At 39.4% G+C, this 26512-nt stretch overlaps 1 protein-coding gene across 2 annotated transcripts in view; it reads left to right on the plus strand.

The window, feature by feature from the left end:
* LOC118283684 (inactive phospholipase D5-like) overlaps positions 1-26512 on the plus strand; it is a 76435-nt gene that overhangs the window by 37994 nt on the left and 11929 nt on the right. The window contains exons 3-5 of one of the 2 annotated variants that reach the window (XM_035605982.2): positions 21305-21488; positions 25062-25170; positions 25340-25467. In XM_035605982.2, the coding sequence (XP_035461875.2) occupies positions 21305-21488; positions 25062-25170; positions 25340-25467 (421 nt within the window). The remainder of the gene's footprint in view (positions 1-21304; positions 21489-25061; positions 25171-25339; positions 25468-26512) is intronic. The other variant, XM_035605984.2, reaches the window with a different exon arrangement.

A 26512-nucleotide genomic window follows, 5' to 3' on the forward strand; every position in this document is an offset into this window, starting at 1 on the left:
GTGCAGTCTTAATCAGGGGGAGATTAGCCACACCTGGGTGGCTTCCCTCAGCTCCAATCAACCTGGGTGCTGCTCACCTGTTGCTGCTCTCCCAAACAGGGAGCAGGTAGTGGGGGAGATATTTCCCTCTGATGACCTTCCCCAGTGGCCTGCGATGTGGGAAGGGCCCCTGACCATGGTGAGGAGGGTGTTGCCCTTCTAACAGAGGCACTGGGGTGCCACATACCGCTCTCCCCAGCTCCAAGCAGCTGGAGGGAGCGCCGGTCCATAAGCAGTCCTCCGTCCTGGACAAGGCATCTGCATTTCCGTGCTGCTTCCCGGCCCGATGTTCCCCTAACGCCACACAGCACTTGGTCGCTTTGGCCTTCCGTCCAGCATCTCTTAGGGCTCCCAGTACAGTTTACAATCGAATTAGATGGTCCTTCCAGGTGCGGCTGTGGATCACCACATCTTCCAGGTAAGCTGCGGTATAGGCCCGATGAGGCTGCAGGATCTTATCCATTAAGTGCTGAAAGTTGGCTGGGGCTCCATGGACCCCGAACGGCATGACCGTGTACTGGAACAGACCCTCCGGGGTAGAGAAGGCCGTTTTCTCCTTAGCCTGAGGGGTCAAAGGCACCTGCCAATATCTCTTGGCGAGATCTAGGGTAGTAATGAATCCTGCTGGCCCCAACCTCTCTAGAAACGCATCAACTCTGGGCATTGGGTAAGCATCAAACAGTGAAACTTAATTTAACTTGCGGAAATCGTTGCAGAATTGTGTGGAGGTGTCCGGTTTGGGAAAAAGAACAATAGGACTAGACCAAGAGCTGTTTGACTCCTCAATAACCCCCAACTCCAACATTTTCCTCACCTCTTTCTTGACAGCTTCCCGCTGGGCCTCAGGAATGCGGTATGGTCGTAGTTGGATTTTCTTGCATTTCTCCGTCATGATGTCGTGAGCTATAACTGACGTCCGTCCAGGGGTGTCTGAAAACACGTCACAGTTTCTGTGCACGAACTCTCTCACTTCCTGGCTCTGGTGGGGGGACAGCTGACTTCCCATATTTACTTCTGGCTCAGCAAGGGACTTAACTTGGGCAGAGAGGAAGTGAACTGGAAGGTGATAGGGTTCAAACCATTGTTTCAACAGGTTGACATGATACCTTTGTTCACTCTTTCGTCCTTCCCCAGTGGCCTGCAATGTGGGAAGGGCCTCTGACCATGGTGAGGAGCGTGTTTCCCTTCTAACAGAGGGACTAGGGTGCCACAGTCTATATACAGTATAGATATGGCCACCCTCCACGTAGGTATAGGTGTTTCTGTGTGTACGCACTTGTACACCTACATGCATGTTGTTGTTGTTGTTGTTTTTATTTATTACTATTATTATTATCATATTTTTTCTATATATTTTTTATTTATTATTATTATTTAAAAAAAACATTTTACTTTTATCATACTTATTTATTATTATTTTTACTTTATTTATTTACTTTAAACATGTTTCTCCTCTCGGTCTGAGTGTAAGGGGTGGGTGGGGATTAATACAAATATATTAAAAATAAAAAGCTTATCTTCTTTCACTGTCTCTTTCTCTGTCCTTATAAATGAGACCCCTGGCCCTTACTTAGCATTTTTATCTGAATTTTAGACTTTGGTATGGAGAGTTAGTACGGAAGTGCATTACATTCAATTCAATTCAATTCAATTTTATTTGTATAGCGCCGAATCACAACATACATTGTCTCAAGGCACTATACATAGTAGGTCAACATTACAATTTAATCGCTTTAATCACTACCAGACTGATAGTTAAAATTATGAAAAATTACAATTATGTTGTTGTTATTAGTAATAATAATAATAAAAATAAAAATAATGACGGGTTTGGGTCCTGCAGCTTTTGGGTCAGAGATACACTATGAGAGAGAAATGCACAAACAGGGTTAGTGACATGTAATGTAAACATATCGGGGGAGAGAGGAGTATAACAGTTGCTTTAATCTCTACCAGACACTTATAATTATGGAAAAACTGACACTTATATATGCAATGATGAGTTTACAGAGTGAAGTGATCTATTGGGATAATATGGAACTATGAGCTCTGTAAGATATAATGGAGCTTGATTATTAAGGGCTTTGTAGGTTAGGAGCAAGATTTTGAATTCTATTCTGAATTTTAAAGGAAGCCAATGCAGAGATGCTAACACTGGAGAAATATGATCTCTTTTTCTAGTTCCTGTCAGAACTGGTCCTGCAGCATTTTGGATTAACTGGAGCCCTTTACAGATTTATTAGGGCATTCTCACATTAATGAATTACAGTTGTCCAGTCTAGAGGTGACAAATGCATGGACTTCTTTTTGAGCATCCTTTTTGAAATAGGATTTTTTTAATGTTCTTGATATTGCGCAGTGTTCACTATTAGTGAAAGATAATATTTGGGTCTGGCATTTCGGAGGGCTTTCTTATATGTAATTAAACTATTTTTCCAGTCCAGGTGAGAATCATCTAGATTATTGGAACGCCACTTCCTTTCTAACCTACGTGACGTCTGTTTTAAAGCATGTGTTTGTGCATTAAACCATGGAGTTATCATCCTCTGTTTGACTGTCTTCTTTTTCAGAGGGGTGACAGTGTTGAGTGTGGAATGTCATCAATTTGTGTGGGAATAAGGTTTTCGTAACTATTCTGCACTGTGGCAGTGGTGTAAATAATGATGGAACTTTTTCCTTGAATTAAAGAAAATTTGAGTTTTCTGATAGACACCTGCTGTAATAGAAATATTCTTCAAATTCAGTAACGATAATAATAGAGAATTCAAATCTAACTAAGTAGTGATCCAACAGAGGGTTTTGAGCAAATACTATTAGATTTTCAATTTCTATGCCATATGTCAGAACGAGGTCGAGGGTGTGATTAAAATAGTGAGTGGGTTTGTTTAATAGAAATAAGACTGTCGTTCGCAACATCCACATGAATGTTGAAATCACCCACTATAATGACTATATCTGTGGTATGCACCAACTCAGATAAAAAGTCTGAAATTCTGATAAAAATTCAGAATAAGGGCCTGGTGGACGATTTACAATGACTAGAATAACAGTTTTTTTTACATTTCCAGCTTTGGTGTAAGAGGCTAAGGGTAAGGCTTTCAAATGAGCTAAAACTATGTTTAGGTCGAGGGTTGAGCAATAAGTCTGATTGGAAAATTGACGCAACCCCTCCTCCTCTGCCTGTGGTCTGAGGAATATGAGTATTACTATAAGAGTTGATTCATTTAAACTAACAAATTCTTCTGGCTGTAGCCAGGTTTCAGTCATATAGAATAAATCAATGTGAAGATCAGTTATCAGATCATTCACTAACAACGGTTTAGATGGGAGTGACCTAATATTTAATAATCCACATTTTATTGTTCTATTTTTAGGTTCATTTATAGGCTTTGTGTTGATCTTTATAAGATAACCTCTCTTATTTACTTTTGGTTTGGATAGTTGAAGTGGAAACAGTTTCTATGGGGTATTGTGGCGGCGACTGTTGTAATAGAAGCACATAGAAGCGTGTAAAATTCTGCTTCCTGGTCCCAACTCTGGAATGTCACGGGTTTGACCGTCTAGGTAACTGAGTCAGGTTTCTACAAATGAGAGCTGCACCATCCAAAGTAGGATGAATGCCATCACTTCGCTATACATGTCATCACTGTTCAAGTTCGGCAGGGGTGCAGAGAAATCTACAGAGTTCGACATTGCTTTTGCATAAGTACATACCGAATCAATATTCATCTTCATGACCTCCGATTGGCATAATTGGTGTCGCTACTGACGTGAATAATAATTTTACCATATCTACGTTTATCCTTAGCCAGCAGTTTTAGATAGGATTCAACATTGCCATTGTTTCCTCAGAGGGTATGTCGAGAGGGGAGACTTTATTAGAAACGTGAAGTGGTTGGTGGTGAACTGTTGGCTTCAGTTTAGGACTATGCTTCTTATTGCAGACAGTAACCCAGCCGCCCTATCCTCCCGGCTGCTTGGGAGCTGCTGGGGGACCTGAAGAATCTACACTGGAGCGGCTCGCACAGACCAGCGGGGACTGGCTAACAGTATCAGCTAATGACTTACTCTCCATGGTGCAGAGCTATGCTTCTAAAAGACTGAGCCTCGCCTCCATCATAGCAAACAAACTACACTAATTACAAGTATCATTATTGCTAAATGATGCAGAGGAGTAACTAAACATGGAGCACACAGAGCAAGAGACAGCAGGAGAGGAAGAAGCCATTGTTAGCTGCTAAAGCTAACTAGCTAAGCTACGATGCGGAGCGCAGATAAGAGCAGGTAAACCACTGTGATAGCGAGTGAGTCACTAAAAGAGGGAGAGAGTTGTGAGTGTTTAGACTAAACAAGGGTGAGTGGAGCGGATAGTTATCCCAATAGTTAGAGGAAACCGCAGTGTTAAAGAGAGACGAGGAGGAGCAGTGGATAAACACAGTTCACAGAAGCGACAACAACCGGAAATGACACAATACGTTATCTCGTAATTGTTGCTAAACACAAGAACGTTAGCAATCGTGGTGCTATCGCAATAGATCTGCTTTTACTTCCTTTTCATTTTGAGACACTGGGAAATATTGATGTCTCTTAAAAATGAGGAAGGCATAAATATTAGCACGTCAACATTGTGTAGACATCTCAAGACGCTGGGGTTATTCAGGCGGAAAGCCCAGTTTGACATGCTGGAAGTCACTCTCTTCCTGCAGGAGCATTAAGGCCAACATGGGATTCTTTATGGATATAAATTTATGCATTTTAAATGCATCCAAGCCAGTTTTGCGGTGACTCAAAGAACTGTCCTGCACCTCCTCAAAATCCTAGATCCCCGAGGAGTAGAGCTGAGGCAACGGAACCGTCTAAGACGACGCCTGTACACAAATCCAGATCAGTATCGAGAAAAGATCTCATAATTATGAGAGAAGTAAGAATCTGAATCAGAATCAGCTTTATTGGCCAAGCATGTGTAAACATACAAGGAATTAGACTCCAGTTTCCTGAGCTCTCAGAGTACTTACACAGAAAAAGACTAACACAAACAAAACAAGGACAACAAAGCTAGACAACAAGAACATAATAATAACATTTAGTTATTATATACAGTTATAAACATAATTTAGAAAAAAAATATATATATATGTAAAGAATATGTATATACACATATATACACAAAATGTTAAATATAGATAATGACAGATTACTATATATACATGAGGTAGAATACCGGAATAAATATTGAATAATTAACAAAAAACACTGGTGGAAGGACATGGCAGAATGTGAATGGAGGTGTGGTGGATGTTTAGTGTTATAGTTTATTGTACAGACACAGTTTGACTGATTTAACTGTTCATCAGAGTGACGGCCTGTGGTAAGAAGCTGTTCTTGTATCTGGCAGTTTTGGCGTACAGTGATCTGTAACGCCTGCCAGAGGGGAGGAGTTGAAACAGGTTGTATCCGAGGTGTGATGGGTCTGCACGGATGTTGCCTACACGTTTCCTGGTTCTAGACACGTAAAGGTCTTGAAAGGAGGGCAGATTGGCAACGATGATTCTCTCTGCAGTCCTGACAGTCCGTTGTTGTCTCCTCCTGTCCTGTTTGGTTGCCGAAGCAAACCAGACAGTGATGGAAGAGCAGAGAACAGACTGTATGACTGCAGAGTACAACTGGATCAGCAGCTCCTGAGGCAGGTTGAACTTCCTGAGCTGGTGCAGGAAGTATGTCCTCTGCTGGGCCTTTTTATGATGGTGTCTGTGTTGGATGTCCACTTTAGGTCCTGGGAGATTGTGGTTCCCAGAAACCTGTAGGTTTCCACAGCAAATACGGTGCTGTTGAGTATGGTGAGGAGGGGAAGTGTTGGGGGGCTCCTCCTGAAGTCCACTGTCATCTCCACAGTTTTGAGCGGGTTCAGCTCCAGGTTGTTCTGACCGCACCAGAGGGCCAGCTTTTCAACCTCTCGTCTGTATGCAGACTCGTCACCGTCCTGGATGAGGCCGATGACCCATGAGTCGTCTGCGAACTTCATGAGTTTGACAGACAGGTCTCCTGAGGTGCAGTCGTTAGTGTTGAGGGAGAAGACCAGTTGGGAGAGCACACACCCCTGGGGGGCGCCAGTGCTGATTGTCCTGGTACTGGATGTGATGTTTCCCAACCTCACCAGCTGCGTCCTGTCTGTCACAAAGGTTGTTATCCACTGACACGTGGGGGCAGGTACAGTGAGCTGGGAGAGTTTGGAGTAGAGGATGTCTGGGAAGATGGTGCTGAATGCCGAGCTGAAATCGACAAACAGGACCCGTGTGTAGTCCCTGGGGAGTCAAGGTGTTGCAGGATGAAGTGCAGTCCCGTGTTGACTGCATCATCCACTGACCTGTTGGCCCAGTAGGCAAACTGCAGGGGGTCCAGCAGGGGGCCTGTGATGTCCTTCAGGTGGGCCAACACCAGTCGCTCAAACGATTTCATGACCACAGATATCAGGGCGACAGGCCTGTAGTCATTTAATCCTGAGATGGAGGGTTTCTTGGGGACTGGGTTATTACAAGATCCTGATCTCATAATTATTAGATAAGCTGTCAATTTTTTTTAATTCAGTGAATGCAATGTGTGTTAAGTTAGTACTTAGCACAAATAATGTCATTATAGTGGGTGATTTCAACATTCATGTAGATTTTGCCAACGACTGTCTAAGTTCTGCTTTTAATTCACCAAAAAAACCCTTCCAAATATTCGTGCTTGGTGACATTCTAATTGGAGACTAATGGAACCAGGATCATTAGGTAAATTAGCCGCAATGTCATCTATTGTTTCACGAAATACAAGTGCTGACAGTGGGTGGTTCATTTTTGGATTTTTGGTTCTATCACACCATGGACTGTTCATGTTACAGCGCTTTACTTAGTTTAGGCAGCTTCTTCGTACTGGCCAAGTCAAGACAGAAGTAATAGATTCGATGATCACTCTTTAGACTGAGTTAAGCCTGCCTACCTAGTTAGGGCCTGAGCGCCGACCAGCAGTAGGCTGGCGAAGGCCCTCTTGTATTTGTAAGGATTATTAGAGCCCAAGTGCCGACCAGCAGGAGGCTGGCGAAGACCCTCTTGTTATTATTATTAAGGCCTGAGGGCCGACCAGCAGGAGGCTGGCGAAGGCACTCTTGTTATTTGTTTATATTTACACAATTGCCAGGTTGGGTGATAATTGGGTAATTTGCGTACAATTCTTTTTCAGCATGTGAAAAGTCACACCTGCTGTAATGGCATGTGATTTGTTGTGAAATTAATCTTGTGCACAGGCATAGCAAAATGTCCCTGCCCTCAACACATCTTCATGTCAATATGACCGAACGTCATAGCGCCACCTGCTGGGAACAAGAAGTGACATATTTTATACTTTAACATCCTCTGCAAATGCTGTTACCATGGCGACCTATGGTTCGCCATCAAATACGAATGTGTTTGATTTACATGCATGTCGGGGTGTGTCGCACGTCGGAACCTACAGCTTTCCTTTCCCCTTGTCATCAATTCAAAATTGCCAACTTCCCGTTAGGTTTAGGTCATGGCACCAAGAGACCTTTTTTTAAGGCAAATTGCAGTGAACCTTCAAGGCAGAGGAGGTTAAAGTACAAAACTTGTAACTTCCTGTTGCCAGTAGGTTATGCTACAACCGTGGTTCAATATGGACATGTACATGTGTAGAGGGTGGGACTGTTATTATGCCTGCGAAATTTGGTGAAGATATGACCACATATGGCCATGTTATGACATTCTGATGTTACATGGTGGCACATCGCAGTTCGCCACCACGCCACGTGGAGGGTGTCTGACGAAAAGTCACAGATTTCTGTACATCACATCATCAAAGTGTTTTAGCTTTTCTGAGCAATTTTGAGGTGGATCTGGTGAACCTGCAAGGCAGAGGACCTAAAAGTATAAAACGTGTCACTTCCTGTTCCCAGCAGGTGCCGCTATTTTGTTAGGTCATTATTGACATGTAGATGTGTTGAAGGCTGGGCCGTTATCATGCCTGAGAAGTTTGGGTCAGATCGGCACATGTACCTTTGATCACGACCAACTTCGTGTTTAGTGGAGAATGATCAAAATTCGCCACGTTGTCACGGCAAGGGCCTCTTACAAAGTCAAGCTTCTACAACTTTTGATCCCATAGGTGTTTATATGACACAAACCAAATTAAAAGTTGCCCACGTGAAATCTGTAGGAGGAGTCCATTAAAGTATGAAATGTGAAAAATGACAAACCTCCAGGCTGCCGGCGCTCAGGCCCTAATAATAATAATAATCCTTATGGAAACAATAGGGCCTTGCACCTCCGGTATGTGCACTGGGGGGCCGCGCACCTCCAGTGCCCGGGCCCTAATAAATGTAGAAATACATTTATTTTTTTATTCATTTATTCGTGCATTTAATCATTTATTTCTGCATTTATTTATTTATTTCTGCATTTAATCATTTACTTAATACTTATGTCATTTTTTGTCTTTCATAGTTCCGACATACGGCATAGAAATTGAAAATTTAATAATATTTCTTCAAAACCTCTGTCAGACCGTCTTTTACTCACATTTGAATTCTCAATTATTAACTACACTGAATTCGGAAAAGAAGTTCTATTACAGCAGAAAACTCTGAAAGTAAATTTAAGGAAAAAATGTGATCGTTATTTACTCCACTGTCATGTGTCAGTACAGTGCAGTATAGTTATCAAAACTTTACTCCCATGGAAATTGATGATCTTGTTGATAGTACAGCAGCCTCATTAGGTACCACACTTGACACAGTTGCCCCTCTAAAAAAGACGATAGATAAACAGAGGAGGATAGCTCTAATGTACAATGCATAAACTCGTGCTTTAACACAGACCTCATGTAGGTTAAAAAGGAAGTGGCGTTTCACTAATCTAGATGATTCTCACATAACCTGGAAAAATATTTTAATTACATATAAGAAAGCCCTCCGAAATGCCAGAACCACATATTATTCTTCACTAATAAAGGAAAATAATAACAACCACCAGGGGCCTGTACTACGAAGCAAGTTCAACATACCCAGGATATGTTTTCTTTATCCAGATTGACTCAACCAAACTTTGACCATCCTGGATAACCTGTTCAATGAAGCTGGATATCAACTGTCTCCATTTACCCTTGGTTTTCCTGTCCTGTAACGATCGCGTTCATGTGAAAGAGGCAGAGTCGTACATTACAAGATAACGTATTCAATTTATAGGATTTCGGTTTTGACTTTTTCACAGGTGTAAGTGTTTATGACAAGACATATCTGACAGAAATTTGGTGATTATTGATATCTGCTTAAGCACATTAAGTGACGTTAAGCCTTTTCACATTAAACGTTGAAGTGATGTCAGACTGTTTCTGCTGCTGAAGCAGAGGAGAGAAGTTAATGTGTGATCAAGTAAATCAGACCCAACTGTTTATTCATGATCATGAGGGATATTGGTTAGTGTGTGGATCATTGTTCTAATAAAAGAGATAGTATTTCATTTTTTTCACTATTTATCACCACAGAATTCAAATGATGCACTAATATTAATGCGTCTATGTTTTTATTTAGTGTGATAAACTCTCCCTCTTTTTGTTAGAACTTCTGTTTTAAAACCAGAGTGGACACATGAAAAGTCTGGAACAATAACATGATTCCACTCAAACTCGCGCGAGCAACTCTAGTGTGAACGCAGCACAACACAGGCTTTGGCTCACTGGGTTGTGTGTGTGCTTTGAGCACTGGTGATGGTTTGGGTGTCATGGACTGTTCCATTTCTTTGTGAGGTGTCTTACAGACTCCGCGCACAAATGGAATATGTAGCTCAGTGGGGAGGTAGTCTCAATTCGATAAACAACTGTAGGTTACGTTGTAATTGTTGTTCTGAGCGAAGAGACTGTTGTGCATCGGTAGGAGCAGATTTGGAAATTAACAAATTATTAATGATTATCGAAGACAACCATGAGGTGGATTTCATCCTTGTAGCTGGAAAGATGAGTGAGAGTTGTGAGGTATTTGAGAGGTCTGCGGTAACTCTGACCTTTGTTGTAAGTTAAGTGGTGAATCACCTTCAACATACTGGTTACCATCTTCTTCCAAAGCATTCAGAGAACATTGAGAGGTGAGCCCACAGGGGTGTATTGATTGTTGCAGGTTAACGACTGACTCAGATTTCTGGCTCAGATGTGTAGCTTGGTTCCTGACATAATCACAAACGTGTTCGTGTGTGCCCTGTACTGTTGCTGGGTGACTTTTTCTGCTGTGAAGCTCATCACCCTCATGCTCTGCTGCTGCCTCCAATTTTCTGCCTGGGCGATAGCAGCTGCAGCCTCCCTTTCAAGGTGCAGGGCTTCCAAATTAGCCTCTTGTCTTGCTTTGTCAACTTTAATGGCAATCTCCCTCTGCAAATGTAACACGTGCTCGTGCTGCTCCAGCGCTGACTGATTATTGAGATGATCGTGTTGAACAAGAACGTTGGGAACTATTTACTGATGCCCCATCTTGTGAGCTTTGTGTTTCCTTTGGTGTAGTTTCAAATACTTTTTATCCATGATTGGTTGGTTAGTCACTGGGATCTACTGCTGTAGAGTTTTTTAGCCAGCTGCATATCCATCTCTTTTCACTGTGCTGCTCTCCTTGTGTGTGTGCATGGAAACAATTCAGCAGTAAGCCAAACTCCATTCAAAGCTCCTGGTGTTTTATTTGGCATCACCGTTACATACAATATGAAACTGTAGAACACAAAATAAAATATAAAATAAGCACAATGCATATTCAAAGTATACACCATTCCCTATAATATAAACTCCACATAACTACTATGCCTCTGTTATAGTGATTCAAGTGTACAGTATACATGACATGCGGTTAAGCTAACAACTTGCTAACATACATATGGTTAAGCTTACAATTTACTAAAATACAGAAATTTGGCTTTATAAAATATTAATCACAAAAATATTGTACAGATATTGTTCTATGGTCTGTGCTAAACAAATACTTACAGAAGATGCTTTCGAAGGCATAAACAAACGAAGGGGTTGCAGCAGATGGAATTTGAGTCTATTCAGCAAAAAATTTGGCTGATTACTGAAAAACTAAAAGGGCCAACTTCCTGTTAAGGGTCAAAGTGCATGTCAAAATAAAAGAAATTTAAAGGGCCGGTAGCGGCATTAATTCACTAAACCTGAAGGCAGAACAATTTTCTCAAATAAACGTATCATATTCCTACAAGGATAACGTTAAATGTTTTTTAGGTGAGTTTATTTCATCTAGGCTATATACAACAAACTGTCATATAACACTCACCAGTAAGTCCCATAAAGGCTTGGGCCACCTCTGCCTTGGCGCCTCTTACACTCCAGCATATGGAACATCAAGGTACAGGTCTGGGATCAGTCAAAGCAAATTTTGGCCAGTAGCCATGTCCCCAAACACCCATAGCAGTAGACATGACAGTTAAGGAACATTGTAATAAACTAAGTGGCCGCAGACTAGCTTTATTTGCATGAGAAAGTGGTTCATGTTTCGGATAATGGATACATTTAATGGTAAAAACACTTGCGTTCTAAGTGTGTTTACCATTGTCAGTTTGTACCCTAATGAAACTCTAGACCTAACATTTACCTTTAAAATAAACAGCATGCAGGAACCAGAATAGCAGCTGCTCATGTGATACCAATATTAATGATCTCATTGCTGTGCACCCGGAGCTCAGGGCAGCTTATGAGAGGGTGGATAATTATGAGATGGCAGGAGCTGACTCTGCCACACTAATTTTCAACATGATCCCATGCTGATACTCAAAGACCTACAGCTGACAAACAATATGACAAGCATTTGCATAACATAAATTACTTTGACAAGCTTCAGTGATTTGTGTATAATATTTATTGTATATTTAACATGTTAACATCTGGGGCTGAAACACACCCTTGAGTTCCCTGGTGGGTTACATGGTCGGAATTAGCAGTAGACAACACTGACTGCATAAATCAATGAATGCTCTGCAGACAGAAATAACCACTGCATCCCAGCTTTCTCAAAGCTTGCGTGGCTGCTTGAACTACTCTGAATCCCCATTCATCAAGTCATTAGAGTGGACTGGGAGGATTTCTTTCAAAATATGATTTCCACCCCTTCTCTTCAATCTGTTTTCCGTCCATCCTTCTTCATTCTGAGTTATTTACTGTCTAGCTGTTCTAGTTTTTGCTGTGTTTTAAGAACATAGGATACTCGCTGTGTATATGTTTATCTTCTTTCAAATTTTATCTCAGCCCTTGTGTTCAGTCTTCAAGCTATGTGGCTGGCAAATGGAACATTATCCACTGGAATGAAACCCTGAGTAAAACATGAACCATTTTTATTTTGCCTTGACTGGTGCGAGTGCTTAGAACTATATTGATATAACAACGCCCTGGCCAGGAAGTCCACCAGGGGAACTGAATCTTGTTTTTCACTGGGTTATCAGCACTCTTAGGAAGATAATACAACTGAGAGATGTTGTGGGCTACTGAATATGTGATGCAATTATTCTATCTATCTTGACCAACAAAATCAACCTTCAGTGAGTTCTTCATTTATGAACCTCACCTGCAATTTGATAATTTACCAAAAAGAGCAACAATAAATAAACAATCACAATTAAAACACTCTACACTTCTGCAGGAGGTAATTTTAAACCTGCACGAATCAATATTGTTCATTAAATGACTGTGTTAAAGGAATCATTCAAAGTGAATGAAGAATTCTATTCTCATTCTATTAGATCTTAGTCCTGCATTTGATACCATTGATCACAAAATTCTGTTACAGAGACTATAACACATTGGGATTAAAGGAACAGCACTAGAATGGTTTAAGTCCTACTTATCTGATAGATTTCAGTTTGTTAACGTTAACAACAAATCTTCCATTCATACAAAAGTGAGACATGGAGTACCACAAGGTTCTGTACTGGGATCGATACTTTTCACTTTATATATACTTCCTTTACGCAATATTATAAGAAAACACCACATAAATTTCCATTGCTATGCTGATGATACCCAGCTGTATTTATCTATAAAGCCAGATGAAACTAATCAGGTAGACAAACTTCAGGACTGTCTTAAAGACATAAAGGCCTGGATGACTTATAATTTTTTACTTCTAAATTCAGAAAAAACTGAGGTCATTTTACTTGGCCCTAAACACCTCAGAGAAACATTATCTGATCATATAGTTACCCTGGATGGTATAACCTTGGCCTCCAGCTCTACTGTTGGGAACCTTGGAGTTATATTTGACCAGGACATGTCCTTTGACTCGCACATAAAACAAGTCTCTAGGACAGCCTTCTTTCACCTGCGCAATATCAAGATCATTAGAAACATCTCAAAAGGATGCTGAAAAACTAGTCCATGCATTTGTCACTTTTAGACTGGACTACTGTAATTCATTACTGCTAGGATGCCCCAATAAGTCTGTGAAAAGCCTCCAGTTAATCCAAAATGCCGCAGCAGGAGTTCTGACAGGAACTAGAAAAAGATCATATTTCTCCAGTGTTAGAATCTCTGCATTGGCTTCCTGTAAAATTCAGAATAGAATTCAAAATCCTGCTCCTAACCTACAAAGCCCTTAATAATCAAGCTCCATCATATCTTACAGAGCTCATAGTTTCATACTATCCCAATAGATCACTTCGCTCTGTAAACGCAGGACTACTTGTGGTTCCCAGAGTCTGTAAAAATAGAATGGGAGCCAGAGCCTTCAGCCACCAGGGTACTCTCCTCTGGAACCAGCTCCCAGTTTGTGTCAGGGAGGCAGATACCCTCTCTACATTTAAAGTTAAACTTAAAACCTTCCTCTTTGATAAAGCTTATAGTTAGAGCTGCTCAGGTGTTTAATAAACCATTTCTTTATTATGCTGCTATAGGCCTAGACTGCTGGGGGAACTTATATCATGAGCATCTCTCTCCCTCTCCCGCTCTCTCCTTCTCCCTCTCTCTCTCTCTCTCTCTCTCTCTCTCTCTCTGCCCCCATGTATTTACATTACATGTCACTAACTCTGTATTCTCTCTCTCCTATTAGATCTCTGACCCCAGAGCTGCAGGATCCAAACCCGTCATTACTATTATTATTATTATTATTATTATTATTATTATTATTATTATTATTATTATTATTATTATTATTAATAATAATAATAACATCATTGCATTTATAACTGTCAGTTTTCCCTAATTATAAGTATCAGTCTGGTAGAGATTAAAGCAACTGTTATACAACCCCTCTATCCCCCGATATGTTTACATTACATGTCACTAACCCTGTTTTTGTTTTCTATCTCCCCTAGTGTATCTCTGACCCCAGAGCTGCAGGACCCAAACCCATCATTATTTTTGTTGTTGTTATTATTATTAGTAGTAGTAGTATTATCATCACTAATAATAACAACAACATAATTGTATTTTTTAATTTTAAGTATCAGTCTGGTAGAGATTTAAGCGACGGTTGTACAACTGTCCTCTCTCTCTCTCTTCTCTCCTACTGTCTCTCCTCCCACCCTCTTTCTGCCCACCTCTCCTCTCTTCCCCATTTCTCTCCTCACCCCAACCGGTCGAGACAGATGACTGCCTGCAACTGAGTCTGTTTCTGTCAGAGATTTCTTCCCGTTAAAAGGGAGTTTTTTCTCTCCACCGTCGCCAAGTGCTTTGCTCATTGTGGGATTTGTTGGGTTTTCCCTGTAATATTGTAATATTGACCTCACTATTTAAAGTGCCTTGAGACAATTTATGTTGTGATATGGCGCTATACAAATAAAATTGAATTGAATTGAATTGAATGAATTGATGGACTCAAAGAAAATGATCACACAATTCAGATCCTTGTCAGTGCGCGTGCCTGTTAGTGTTAAGCTTGTTGTTTTACAGCTTTCAACTTAACTGTTTTGGTGGTTCTCATGCTCTAATCAGCGTTGTACCAAGGAGCAAACAGCAAATGTTTTTTTAGCAAAATCTCAGATAATCCCCTGTACACTACCTGACAACACCAAGTGGCACACGGAACTGAAATGTGAGTGATTTTCAGTCTTATATCAGTTGGTTTTCCAGAACCTGATTTTAAGTTAATGGCTCTATTAATATTTATACTTTTTATATTTCTCCAACCTTACTTTAATTTGAAACTGATTCTATACTTTCACTTCCTCTCAACTCTTGCCAGAGTTAACCTGTACAGGATTTAGTGTAGCCACGGGCATGGTTGTCTAGAAATCTTGATGCCATTCATCAAGATAATGATCCAGAGAAATAGTAAGAAGGTTGCTTTTAGCTAATTTGTCATGGAGATGTTTTTACTGAGGACAGAATTAATTAATTTGTACTCATAATAATTCTGCCACTAATGCAAACAGATATGACAGAACATGAACATCACTACAATTTCCTCTGCATTTTTCCAACAGGTCTCTTTGGTCTTGTCTAATGATTGCTTTTTGAACCCTTTTTATAACACAACCTGCATGATGTCGTAGAATTTTCCCCTCTACTGTGTGAGAAAACTGTTCTTGGTGCACTGTGCGAGGCCATCTTATCTTTGGCTCTGAACGTCGCTGGCTCTGAGCATCAGTTTTAGATTATGGTTAAGACATCTTGACACTGTATCATTCTGTGTCATAGTCTTAGATTACAGTTTAGACATCCTGATTCTAAGGAGCCATCCTATCTGTTTAATGACGACATGATTCTGAGAGTTAAATACAACACGCTGACCAGGAACGGCAGGGTTTTTGGGAATCATGCACTGACACTTTTTTGCTCTTTATACGAACCAGAAATCCCCTAAATATTTAGCTCCTGTATTAAATACTTCTGCTTAAGACATCTAAGGTCTATGTCTTCCTGATTCAACTGCATCAATTTTTCCATCACAACTGGTGACACAGGAACAGGATTATACACAGCAAAGACTGGTAAGTGCAAATTTAAAGTTTTATTTATTAATTGCCTTGCCTAGTCAATGTTTGACGGATTCATAAAAAACCTGAAAAGAAAATTTGGCTAAAATTGAAGCAAGTTTGAATTGGCCTGTGAAACTAAGATGAATAAAGTAAATTTGATATGGAATGGGTTGAATGTGTCTTTGTGTAGATGGTGTTGTCTTGCAGTGGTATAGAGTTGACTGCAATGTGTAAGTCCTCTCTGTGAGAGATTGCGTCTGGTTCGGCCTTTTGCTGAGTCCGGTGCAGGTGCTCATCCGGGGAGACGTCCTGAGGTATTTGAAAAAGGACACCTAGGCACAGCTTAAAGCATTGGTGAGCCTGCGTCCATCGGGAAGCCACCCGACTTTTGATTTATTTTGTTCTTTTTTCGTTAAGATCCTGAACAGAGGTCCAGGCCCTGGTGTGTTTCAGAAACCTCAGGTGTGCCCGCAGCGCTTATACACACTGCCCACTGGTGTAAAACCTAGGTTTCCAAGTTTTTTTGTTGAGAGACACCACAGAATTTGTATAAGAGCTCATTTATCCATTTAGTGTTAAAATTCGAGACCCCTGATGCAGCAGCACTATATATTACTGAGAACTTTATGTTATTTGTGATGTAGGGCTATGTTGTTTGTCATGAACGTGCATGCAGTGAATGTGAAAATATGGGAACTCATCAGTCCACAGCCGAGGTTAACTGTAAACTGCAAAGAAACACACACATAGATAAGAAAGCTCAACATAGAATTCCCTCTTCAAAAATCCAAACCAGAAGCTTCATGTCCTGAGAATGATTCAAATGCAATGTAAGTGAGTCAAAAAGAGTCACAGTTTTTCCCAGGATGCCAGTCGGCATTGTTGGTAGAGGATGACAGTGTTAATGCCTTATAATACATTAATGTCTTAAAGGTATGCGTGAGACTGAGAAACGTGTGACTGCAGCTTCAAATGTGCTAAAGTATTAATGTTAAAAAGATTAAAATTAGAAGCAATGGTCTTTACAAATGGAACAAATAGACTAAGAGAAATTGAATGTGTATGAATGTGTCTTCTCCTGAAGAATATTAACAGCTGATTGACAATTTCATAACATGCTCTCTGAGACAGAGCTTAGCAGTAAAGTCCAGTCTGGGATTTCAGATAAGTAAAAGAATGATAAAAGTTTTATGAAAAAACTGCAAAGTAAAGAACTGAAGAAAAAATGTACCAATGCGTTGAAGAAAATACCTGTGACCAATATATTACTTCAATGCATATGACTATTGATGCAAGCAACAGATTACCTATATAGATGTTGGAGATTAAGCTATTTTCTCCATAGACAATAATGTGTATGTTTATATAATCCATTTTGTGAAATGTTTATCCCAAAATTAACTAGCAATAAAGGCTGGAAAAAAGTGTTTAAATATGAAGCAGCTCTTCTTAACCAGGCCTTATAAAAAAGGTTTAAAGTAAATAACCACAGCTGTTCAAAATGTTCTGCATGTGTAAAAACCACATAGTGGCAACCTGCAAAATAGATTTGAGAAAATAAAATAGTCAGAATCAGTCTGAAAAATAAAATAAATAACAGAAGACTTGAAGGAAATGTATTTGTTTGAGCTTAAATTGACAGACACTCTGCTATGAAAAGGAATTAAATAAGTAAAAGTAAAATGATATACTTTATAAAACAGTAATATTTATACAGTAAGAGTAACAGCTCTCTACATTCTAAGTGGAAACCCCAATAGTCCTGAACAGAGAAAGTAACATAAACATTAACATTATTTTATATTGTTTCATGTTGTTTGTTTAATATTTGTTTTAACATTATATAATGTTTTGTGAATACTTGATGCACTCTAATGAAGAAAAGTGTTAATACAGGAAGATAAGTTTTATTACTGCTGAATATCATTATCAACCCTGAAAAACGCAGTTGCTTTACGACCTTGTGAATTTTTATACCAAGATACTGAGCTGACACACACACACACACACACACAGTCAGCAGTGGGGGAGACATGGAATTTAGGATTTAGATGAACATTCTAAATTATAAGCAGTTTCAATTTGACATTCAAATGATCATTATGAAGTTCCACAATTACTGTTGTAGTTAATTAGATTATATTTAACCACTCCTGAAGACAGAGATGTGCAAGCAGTTAAATGTTTTCAATCTGTCTGACTGTATTACAGGACGTTGCCCGGCATGGACATGGCTTTCATCTTTGTGATCATCCATCCATTCAGCATACAGCCAATATTTCACCTTCATGAGCACCTGAGGTGTCTTCATTGATGCAGTTTTTTTAAATATATATATTGATAATTCCAGTACTGCACGGTTGTTAACCTGAGTTCATTCTTATCTATCCCATTGAGAGACAGTCAGCATCTCTTTGTTTTTACATACAGTAAAGGCAGACAAGTGACGTAGGCCAGAATAGTCCAAAGACATTATGAGGCCTTTTTGAGTTTTGGGTGGCAGCGGTGAGAATTGATGTCAACATCCAGAGAGGCATGCAGTGCCCTTTCAGAGGCCAAAGGTCAACAACAGAGAGTTGAAAGAACAACAGACACTGGCTGCCTATCGTGTTGGAAAGAAGAACAAGAGACACTGGAATATGTGTCTAAAAGACTGTTTTTAAGCCACCTTTCATGCTGAGAAATTAGAAGAGACACTGACTGTATGTTCAAATAACATTGTATCTGCCCTCCCCTACACAAGGCCTTTTGTGATCTAAACAAGCCCTCACCTCAGCACTGGCTCTGGCCCTCTCAGACTATCATTGCCCTTCAACTGCAGAGCACAAAGAAGGATGGAATGCAGCTGGCATCCTGGTCACAGAAGCGTGTATCACATTATCACCCTGTTGCATATTGCTCGTACTGGTTTCCGCCTGTGATCTTTGGCATGGTGGGCTGTCTCTGAATGGTAACCGCTTTTTCTACCATAATTGCTAAATTTCAACCCATTGTACTTGGTCATGACTGTGTTGTTTTTATTTGTTTATGCAGGGCTGCAAATCTTGAACACATCTGCCACTGAAAACCTGATGCAGCAAGGAGATCTGGCCATGATGCTATCATAATGTCAAACCCTCCTTCATGTTTTGGCCCATGTTTTCACACAGTCGGAAACATGTAGGAAAAGGGGGAATGAATTATGTAATTAGGTTACAATGATTTGCAGCAGTCATCACACAAGTGTCACACACGACATTAAATACACGAAGAAGAAAATAAATAAAATTCAGTGAAAACATGACCACTACAGCCTCCATCAGATTAAAGTATTAACTTACTACTATCAACAAACAGTAATTTATTATTATTATCAGGAGTAAAACAGTCACTTATATTATTACCATTCAAAAAGTCAGTTGTTATTATCGTTGATAAAAATATTTGTATTAATATACGTTTATAAATATGAAAATAGATTTTAAGCATATGCCAAGCCGTCAAGGCTATGAATGAAAGTGAGAATGAGAGAATGAACTTGACCATTGTTCTATATTTCATGCACAGTATAGAGAATCTCTCCATACAGAGAATGCAACAACTGAACTAAGACCTCACGAAATTCTAGGTACTACCCTCTTCTCTGGATTGATGAGTATATATGATTATATATGATTGTATGCTATTGTATATATACTGATTGTTAACAAAACTAAAAAACTAACAAACAACAAATTAACAGTAATGCTAAAAAGATTTCATTAGCAGTTCCTCCACAGACTCCTGGAAACATTGTGAGGAATGTTTCATTTGAATGTGTCTTATTCAAATCTCTCCAATCTCTGGAGAACATGTCCCTGTCTCACAGGTAGAGAGAACCGTCTCAGGTGTTAACTGACGACGAGAACCACGTCATAGGTCAAAGGTCGAGCAGACAATGATGTGCTTAGAGGCCTGAAAAGGCACAAGACTGATATAACTGTCATAACTGTGTTGGAGTGATTTTCTTGTGATAATGATCCACAGAGGAGCAATCAAAGACAATGATGAGAAATGCAAAGGTCCGATTCCAACTGAGGAGGCAGAGAGGGAGATGAGTATAGATCACATACACACTCTGAAAGACCCAACAACCAATATAGTAATTCATAGGAACATTTTACAATGCAATTATTGTATGTATTGTATTTGTATTTCATACATATCTTTTTACTTTTTTTATCTGCTATCCATTTTACTGTCCTAACAACCAAGAATCCCCGAACAGGATTTTTTTTCTTATTTTGAGAATAGCCTTAATCGATATTTTAATTGTTAATTACAAATTGTGTGATTAATTAATGAATGAATGAATAAGAATGAGGACGATGTACATATCACGAATGAAGACATCTTCAGGACAAAAGCCGCCTAATGGGGTTTAAAAACCCACAGGTCAGCTCCAACGTGCCCCTGAGCACCATCAAGAAAGTGCTCAATGCATCTTGATTGATTTTGCTAAGAATTTCAAATATCATGCTTTGATGTTTTTTTTCTGAATAAAAATCACTTTGATTTGTATTTAATTTCACATTTGGTTAAATTGACAACATTGATAATTCATTTGATTTTGTATACCACCTGTTTTCTGTTGATATTTCATTGTAACCTTATATCTGATGTTTAATTTTTTATACAAAAAAGAAAAAACTTTAATTTAAGTTTAATTAGCCGTCACATGTCTTTTACTCTGCAACCGTGCAGAGAGGTTTGGCAGTGATTGCCCTCTTGGGTTAATGTTATTTAACTGTCTTTTCTTTCTTGTGTTTGGTGCTCCAAAACTGACTCCCGGTCCTTATCTTTATTATTGTTTGTGTGTTGATCAAATCAACAAAAGGGAGGAACTGTCGTAGAATTTTCCCCTATCCTGTGTGAGAAACTGTTCTTGGTGCACCGTGCAAGGCCATCTTATCTATGGTTCTGGACGTCGCTGTCTCTGAGCGTCAGTCTTAGATTATAGTTAAGCCATTTTGACACTGTACCATTCTGTGTCATAGTCTTAGATTATAGTTTAGACGTCCTGATTCTAAGGAGCCATCCTATCTGTTTAATGACGACATGATTCTGAGAGTTAAATACACCACGCTGACCAGGAACGGGAGGGTTTTTGGGAATCATGCACTTACACTCTTTTGATCTTTGTACGAACCAGAAATCCCCTCAATATTAAGCTCCTGTAATAAATAATTCTGCTTAAGACATCTAAGGTCTCTGTCTTCCTGATGCACTGCATCAATTTTCCATAAATTTATGGTACCAAATATATTTTTTCTGTTTTCTCTCATTATTTTCCACAGAGTAGTGCTTGTTGAGAACATTCCAGAAGACATCTCCTTTGACAATGGTACAGCACACCTCCCTCTCTCAGCGGGACTGTCCCACTTACTGGACCAAGCTATCAGGGTCGTAGAGATAGTTTCCCCGCTGTGGCTCCTCAATTCCTCCGATCATGAATCCAGCTTCCAACCTGCTGCCAGAAAGGTAAAACCAGAGGAAGCCAACAGAGATTTCACCAAAGCTGTGCCATTTATTTAAATTTTGTTCCCATTTTTACTTTTTGTCTGTCTCCTTTTCTGCATCTTATAAAATGACAGTTGGAAGCTCATTCACATCTTTTTTTTTACATTTTCACCAATTTCACAGGAAATGATGCTGGGAATTTGATGAAAGAAATCAGTCATATTTAGGGGACTGATATCTATGAGTGTGTGCAATTTGGAGATGCTTGATACATTTAAGGGGAGTGTTGGACTATGGCAGAGGTGTGCGCTGTACTGAGTGACGTTCTAGTAATTATAAATATGTTTGAGAGTTTGTTCTGTAGTGTTCCCTCTTTTCCTACAGCTTGTTTGTGGCAAATATGGTTGGACTGGTTGTGTTGAGGTTTGTTGATGTACCTTAGATATGAGCGCAGAGGTTTTGTTTGTTGTTGTACTGACGTTCTTCTCTGGGAAGCTGTTGAAAATTTACAATGTCCCCCTTTGTAGTTGAGTGAACTATAAATTAGAATGAAAGGGAAATATTCAAGAAAAGAACCTCAACTACCTCTCAACTGAAATTGAGTATAGCACTTATTAATTGTACATAGTCACTTTTCAGCAACGATAATGTGACAGAAAAGTAAATTTGTTCATAATTGTGATTATATGATACGATACGCAACGTAATCCTAAGGAGCTATATTGGGGCCAAATGTTTTGTACATTGAAATTAAATATTTGAAACTGAAAGTTCACGTTTTGATCTTGAACTTTGAAAAAAAAAAGTGTGTAAAAAAAAGTGTTGGAAACATTTTTTTTAAATCATTGATTTGATTTCAATTTTGGAATTCTTTTCAATGACTTGTTTATTTTTATTTTTCCCATTCATTAATTTGAGGTCTTATTTTTTTCAGTTGCAGACTTAATGATTTCAGATTCATATCTTATTTTTTTAGTGACTAATAAAATATTCACATTTCAGGTTTTTTTCACTTTCAGATCGATTTATTTTTATGTTTATTTATTTTTCATTTCCATCTTTCTTAATTGATTTTTTTTGTGTTTAATACATATCAGTTCAGATCTGTAACTGAATTATAAAAAAATATATACATATGACGGGAACTAGGTGGAAGTCACTGGTTTCTGGTCTAGAGAAGTGGAGGTCACTTGTTTCCAGTCTAAAAGGGGGAACTCCACAGCTTCAGCGGTCTGCAGCCAGATCCTCTTGCAACAGACTACAGTTTGTGAGAGGAGATGCCTGTGATGATTCCACAATGTCTGTGAATGAGTTTTGTGGTTTTTGTGGGAGAAATTTGAAAATATCGAGTATTTCAGGTCATTTGGAGGAAAATTATGCTATAGCTCATTGTGTACCTTATTCTGATTGAGAGGGGGCTGCACTTGTTAAGTTATCAATCCGTAAAGTCTGAATCTGTCAATATCTTTCTAACTTTACCACAGTGCATAAAGTAAATGCTATTTCTGTGTTTAGTTTCCACCTTCAGCAAATCACAAACCTAAACACGTTTTTATACCCATCATTTCAATCTTTACAGCATTTTCCAAGAGTGTATTGAAAAATAGCGAACGTTTCTTACCTGAGGGCTGGCACCAGCAGGTTTTCTTGGTGTAATGGACGCCATTACTGCATTACATGCTATCATCCATGATTCCACGCTCCTGTGCCAGATAAGTGCCAAAAGTCTGAACTGAAAAAAATCGATCTGAAAGTGAAAAAAACCCAATCAGAATTGTTCACATTTCAATCATTTTAATCTTTACAACAATTTCCAAGAGTATAACAGCAAACATTTCTTACCTGAGGGATGGCACCAGTGGGCACTGCTACCGTATACTGCGCTGTGTTCACAGCCATGCGGCGAAGTAAGCAACGCCATAATTGAATGTATGGCTGTTGAACTGCACAATATGGCTTAGTTTGTACCTCTCATACTGCTGATTAGTGCCAAGCCTGGTCTACAACAGCTTGTTCAAAAATGCAACATTGTCACTGTTTCATTATTTTTTTAATGATAATGACTTCCACACCCCTCTCGGTTGACACCATGCCCCAATGCCAGTGAGTGCCAAAAGACTGAAATGCAAAAAAAACGATTTGAAAGTGAAAAATAGACCTGAAAGCAGGAAAAAGGTGTGAAATGTGAAAATGTGAAAACATAAAATCTGCATCTGAAAAAAAATAAGACCTCAATAATAATTAGTTGCTGTGCAGTAAAAAACAGGATGACAGGCAGGTCAAACACAAACAGCCTACCTCATTGGAAACACACTGGCCCCAGCAGAAGCCCCAAGGCGGAGTAATTCACTCCCTCAGGCCGTAGCCACGGCAGTCGCACTACAATGGAGCTAAATATTAAATGAGCCATGCTGCTGGGTGGAGGAAAAAGAATGGCAAGGCTGCATGCCTTTGATTGGAGGAGACTTTGCAGGGAGGCATGACATCATGGCCATGCCAAACAAATTACAGCCATGCTAGACTGTGGCACAACCAAACCGGATACCAACTCTGAGGAAGCAGAGGGGTGAGTGGTTGCAACCTGCAGTATCTGTATTTGTAAGGCGCAAAGCCCAGAAATCAGTGCTGGAAAATCTGTCACAGTGCCATGCATTATTTGAAACCCAACCGGCTATACCAGTAAAATATTTGACTGGACCATTTTCATGCTGATTGAAGCAAGCTATTCATGTGTTATTGGAAGTTGCCTCGAGGGTGTGGCTGGGCTCTGTTCTCTCTCTCTTTCACACACACACACACACACACACACGGGGACACACACACACACACACACACACACAAACACACACACTGGAATAAGTCAGGACTAACGAAAGCCTGATGCTTTTGATTGGAAAGTAATAATTCCTCCTGAGGCCTCAAAGCAAAGAAGAACTAATGATCTTTCAGCCTTCAGCAAGCTCCACAAATAATTGCCCCCCAAAAAAACGTGCATTTCTGATTATTGTCTCATAATCTGGATTTTTTTTTTTTGTGAATGCATGTCGAGAAAAATCATGATTTGTTCTGTGAAAATATTATGTGACATTTCAGTTCTGTTACACTGTAAATAACTTTTATCCTCACATATGAAGGTGTCATTAGCTACATCGCCTCAAATCATAAATGAAAAGCATGACAAACTATGCATATACCCTGCATTGTATATTGGCTACTATAAATGCACACTATATACATTATATTTGCTCCACCACAGTATTATTTTTATTATTTTTTTAACACGTATAAGACCTCCAACTTAATGTTTTGTGCCGTTGCTCATTGTAGAGCAGTGTGCTTCCCTCTTTGCACAATCTCTCTCTCTCATATACACACACTAACACATTGATGTCTGTCCCAGTGAGCAGAAGAAGGACTGCACAACATAGAAAGAAAAGTGTCACCCACAAACATGAATACTGCATCAAATCAACAAAATAAAGAAAATATTACAAAACTAGCACATGGTTATTGATGGTGCCACAATATTAGAAAATCTGAAAACTACATACTTTTTCATGAGACAGAAGTGATTTGTTGGTGTGCTTCCATCAGGGCAGGGCTCTGCTGTCCAGGCTGCAGGGGCTGAAAGCAAAAGGAATCCAGCTGAAGATCTCCAGCGGGTTGATTGACTCAACCGAGCTCAGGACACTTGCCAGACACAGTCAGTGGTTTGTGTTCAAACATGCTGCAGCCAACCTCTGTCTGTCTGTTTAGTCTATTAAATGTATTCTCTTCCTCAGCCCTTTCAGTCTCGCTTTGTTTATTTCAGCCTTTCCATCTTTTTTCACCCCTGCTTTTTCATGACATCTCTGTTTCTCTCTCATTTCTAGATGCTGAGGTCCAATATATGAACATGACAGCACTGACTACAGGTCACCTTCTCTCCTCCTTCTGGGTGGTCGACAGGAGCCATTTCTACATCGGCAGTGCAAGCATGGACTGGAGATCCCTGGCCACAGTATCAAAACAAAAAAACAAAAAAATCATTAACAAAACACAACACATCACAGAATACATTTATGCGTAAACATATTGTGATGCACAAAAACAGGCTGTTGCAGAGACATTTGTTGATATAACACATTAGAATCTCTGTTCTCTGATTGTTTAAATGTACTTAAATTCAAATTTTTGAAATTGTTACAGGTTACACCATGTGTTTTGTGAATTGAATTTTGTATCCGCTTTACATCTGAAATAAGTTAAAAGAGTATCATGATCACAGGTTTATTTGGCAAGACAGATTATTTAAAATATGTGCTCTTATTTGAATTTTTACTCAATATTGATGGTTACAGCTGCCCTAAGGGTCACATATTTGGATTTTCTTTAGATATATTAGAAAAATTCAGTTGATATACATATCCTGGCAAGTGATTAACCCTACCAAAGACACATTTGTGGCTCAGGAGATATAAAGAGTCATCCACTATCCAGAAAGTTGATGGTTTAATCCCTGGCTCCTCCAGTCCACCTGCCGAAGTGTCTTTGGGCAAGACACTTAAACCTAAATTGCCACTGATGGGTGTGTCAGCACCATAATTGTGTGTGAATGGGTAAATGTGACTGTAAAGTGTTTTGAGTGGTTGATAAGACTACAGAAGCGCTATATAGATACAGTCCATTTACCATTTGCATTTGTCCAGACAGTAAGCTTATATTTACATATGAGTTGCATGTCAGTCTCTCCTCTACAAAAAGTTGTAGACAGTGATTGCATTAGAGTATTAAGTAGGGGGATGCAAGGAGGTCGCATCCAGAAATAGAAAGTGGCAATTCTTTCATCTCCTTCTTTGAAGCCGGGTTGTCTTTTCTTCATTATAATGCAGGGCCAATTGTTAGGCGTTTTAATAGATGAATTGCAAGGAGCTAAATCTGGTCTTTACTGTACAACCGAAGCCATTCTTTAATTTATTGTTGGAATGGGTTTTTTTCATGGCATTTTCAAATTTGATTAAACTAACATAGGTGTTTTAGACCAATGGACAAGCAGAACATCCATG

The sequence above is a fragment of the Scophthalmus maximus genome, chromosome 10 (assembly GCF_022379125.1).
Source record: "Scophthalmus maximus strain ysfricsl-2021 chromosome 10, ASM2237912v1, whole genome shotgun sequence".
NCBI classification, from domain to species: Eukaryota; Metazoa; Chordata; class Actinopteri; order Pleuronectiformes; family Scophthalmidae; genus Scophthalmus; species Scophthalmus maximus.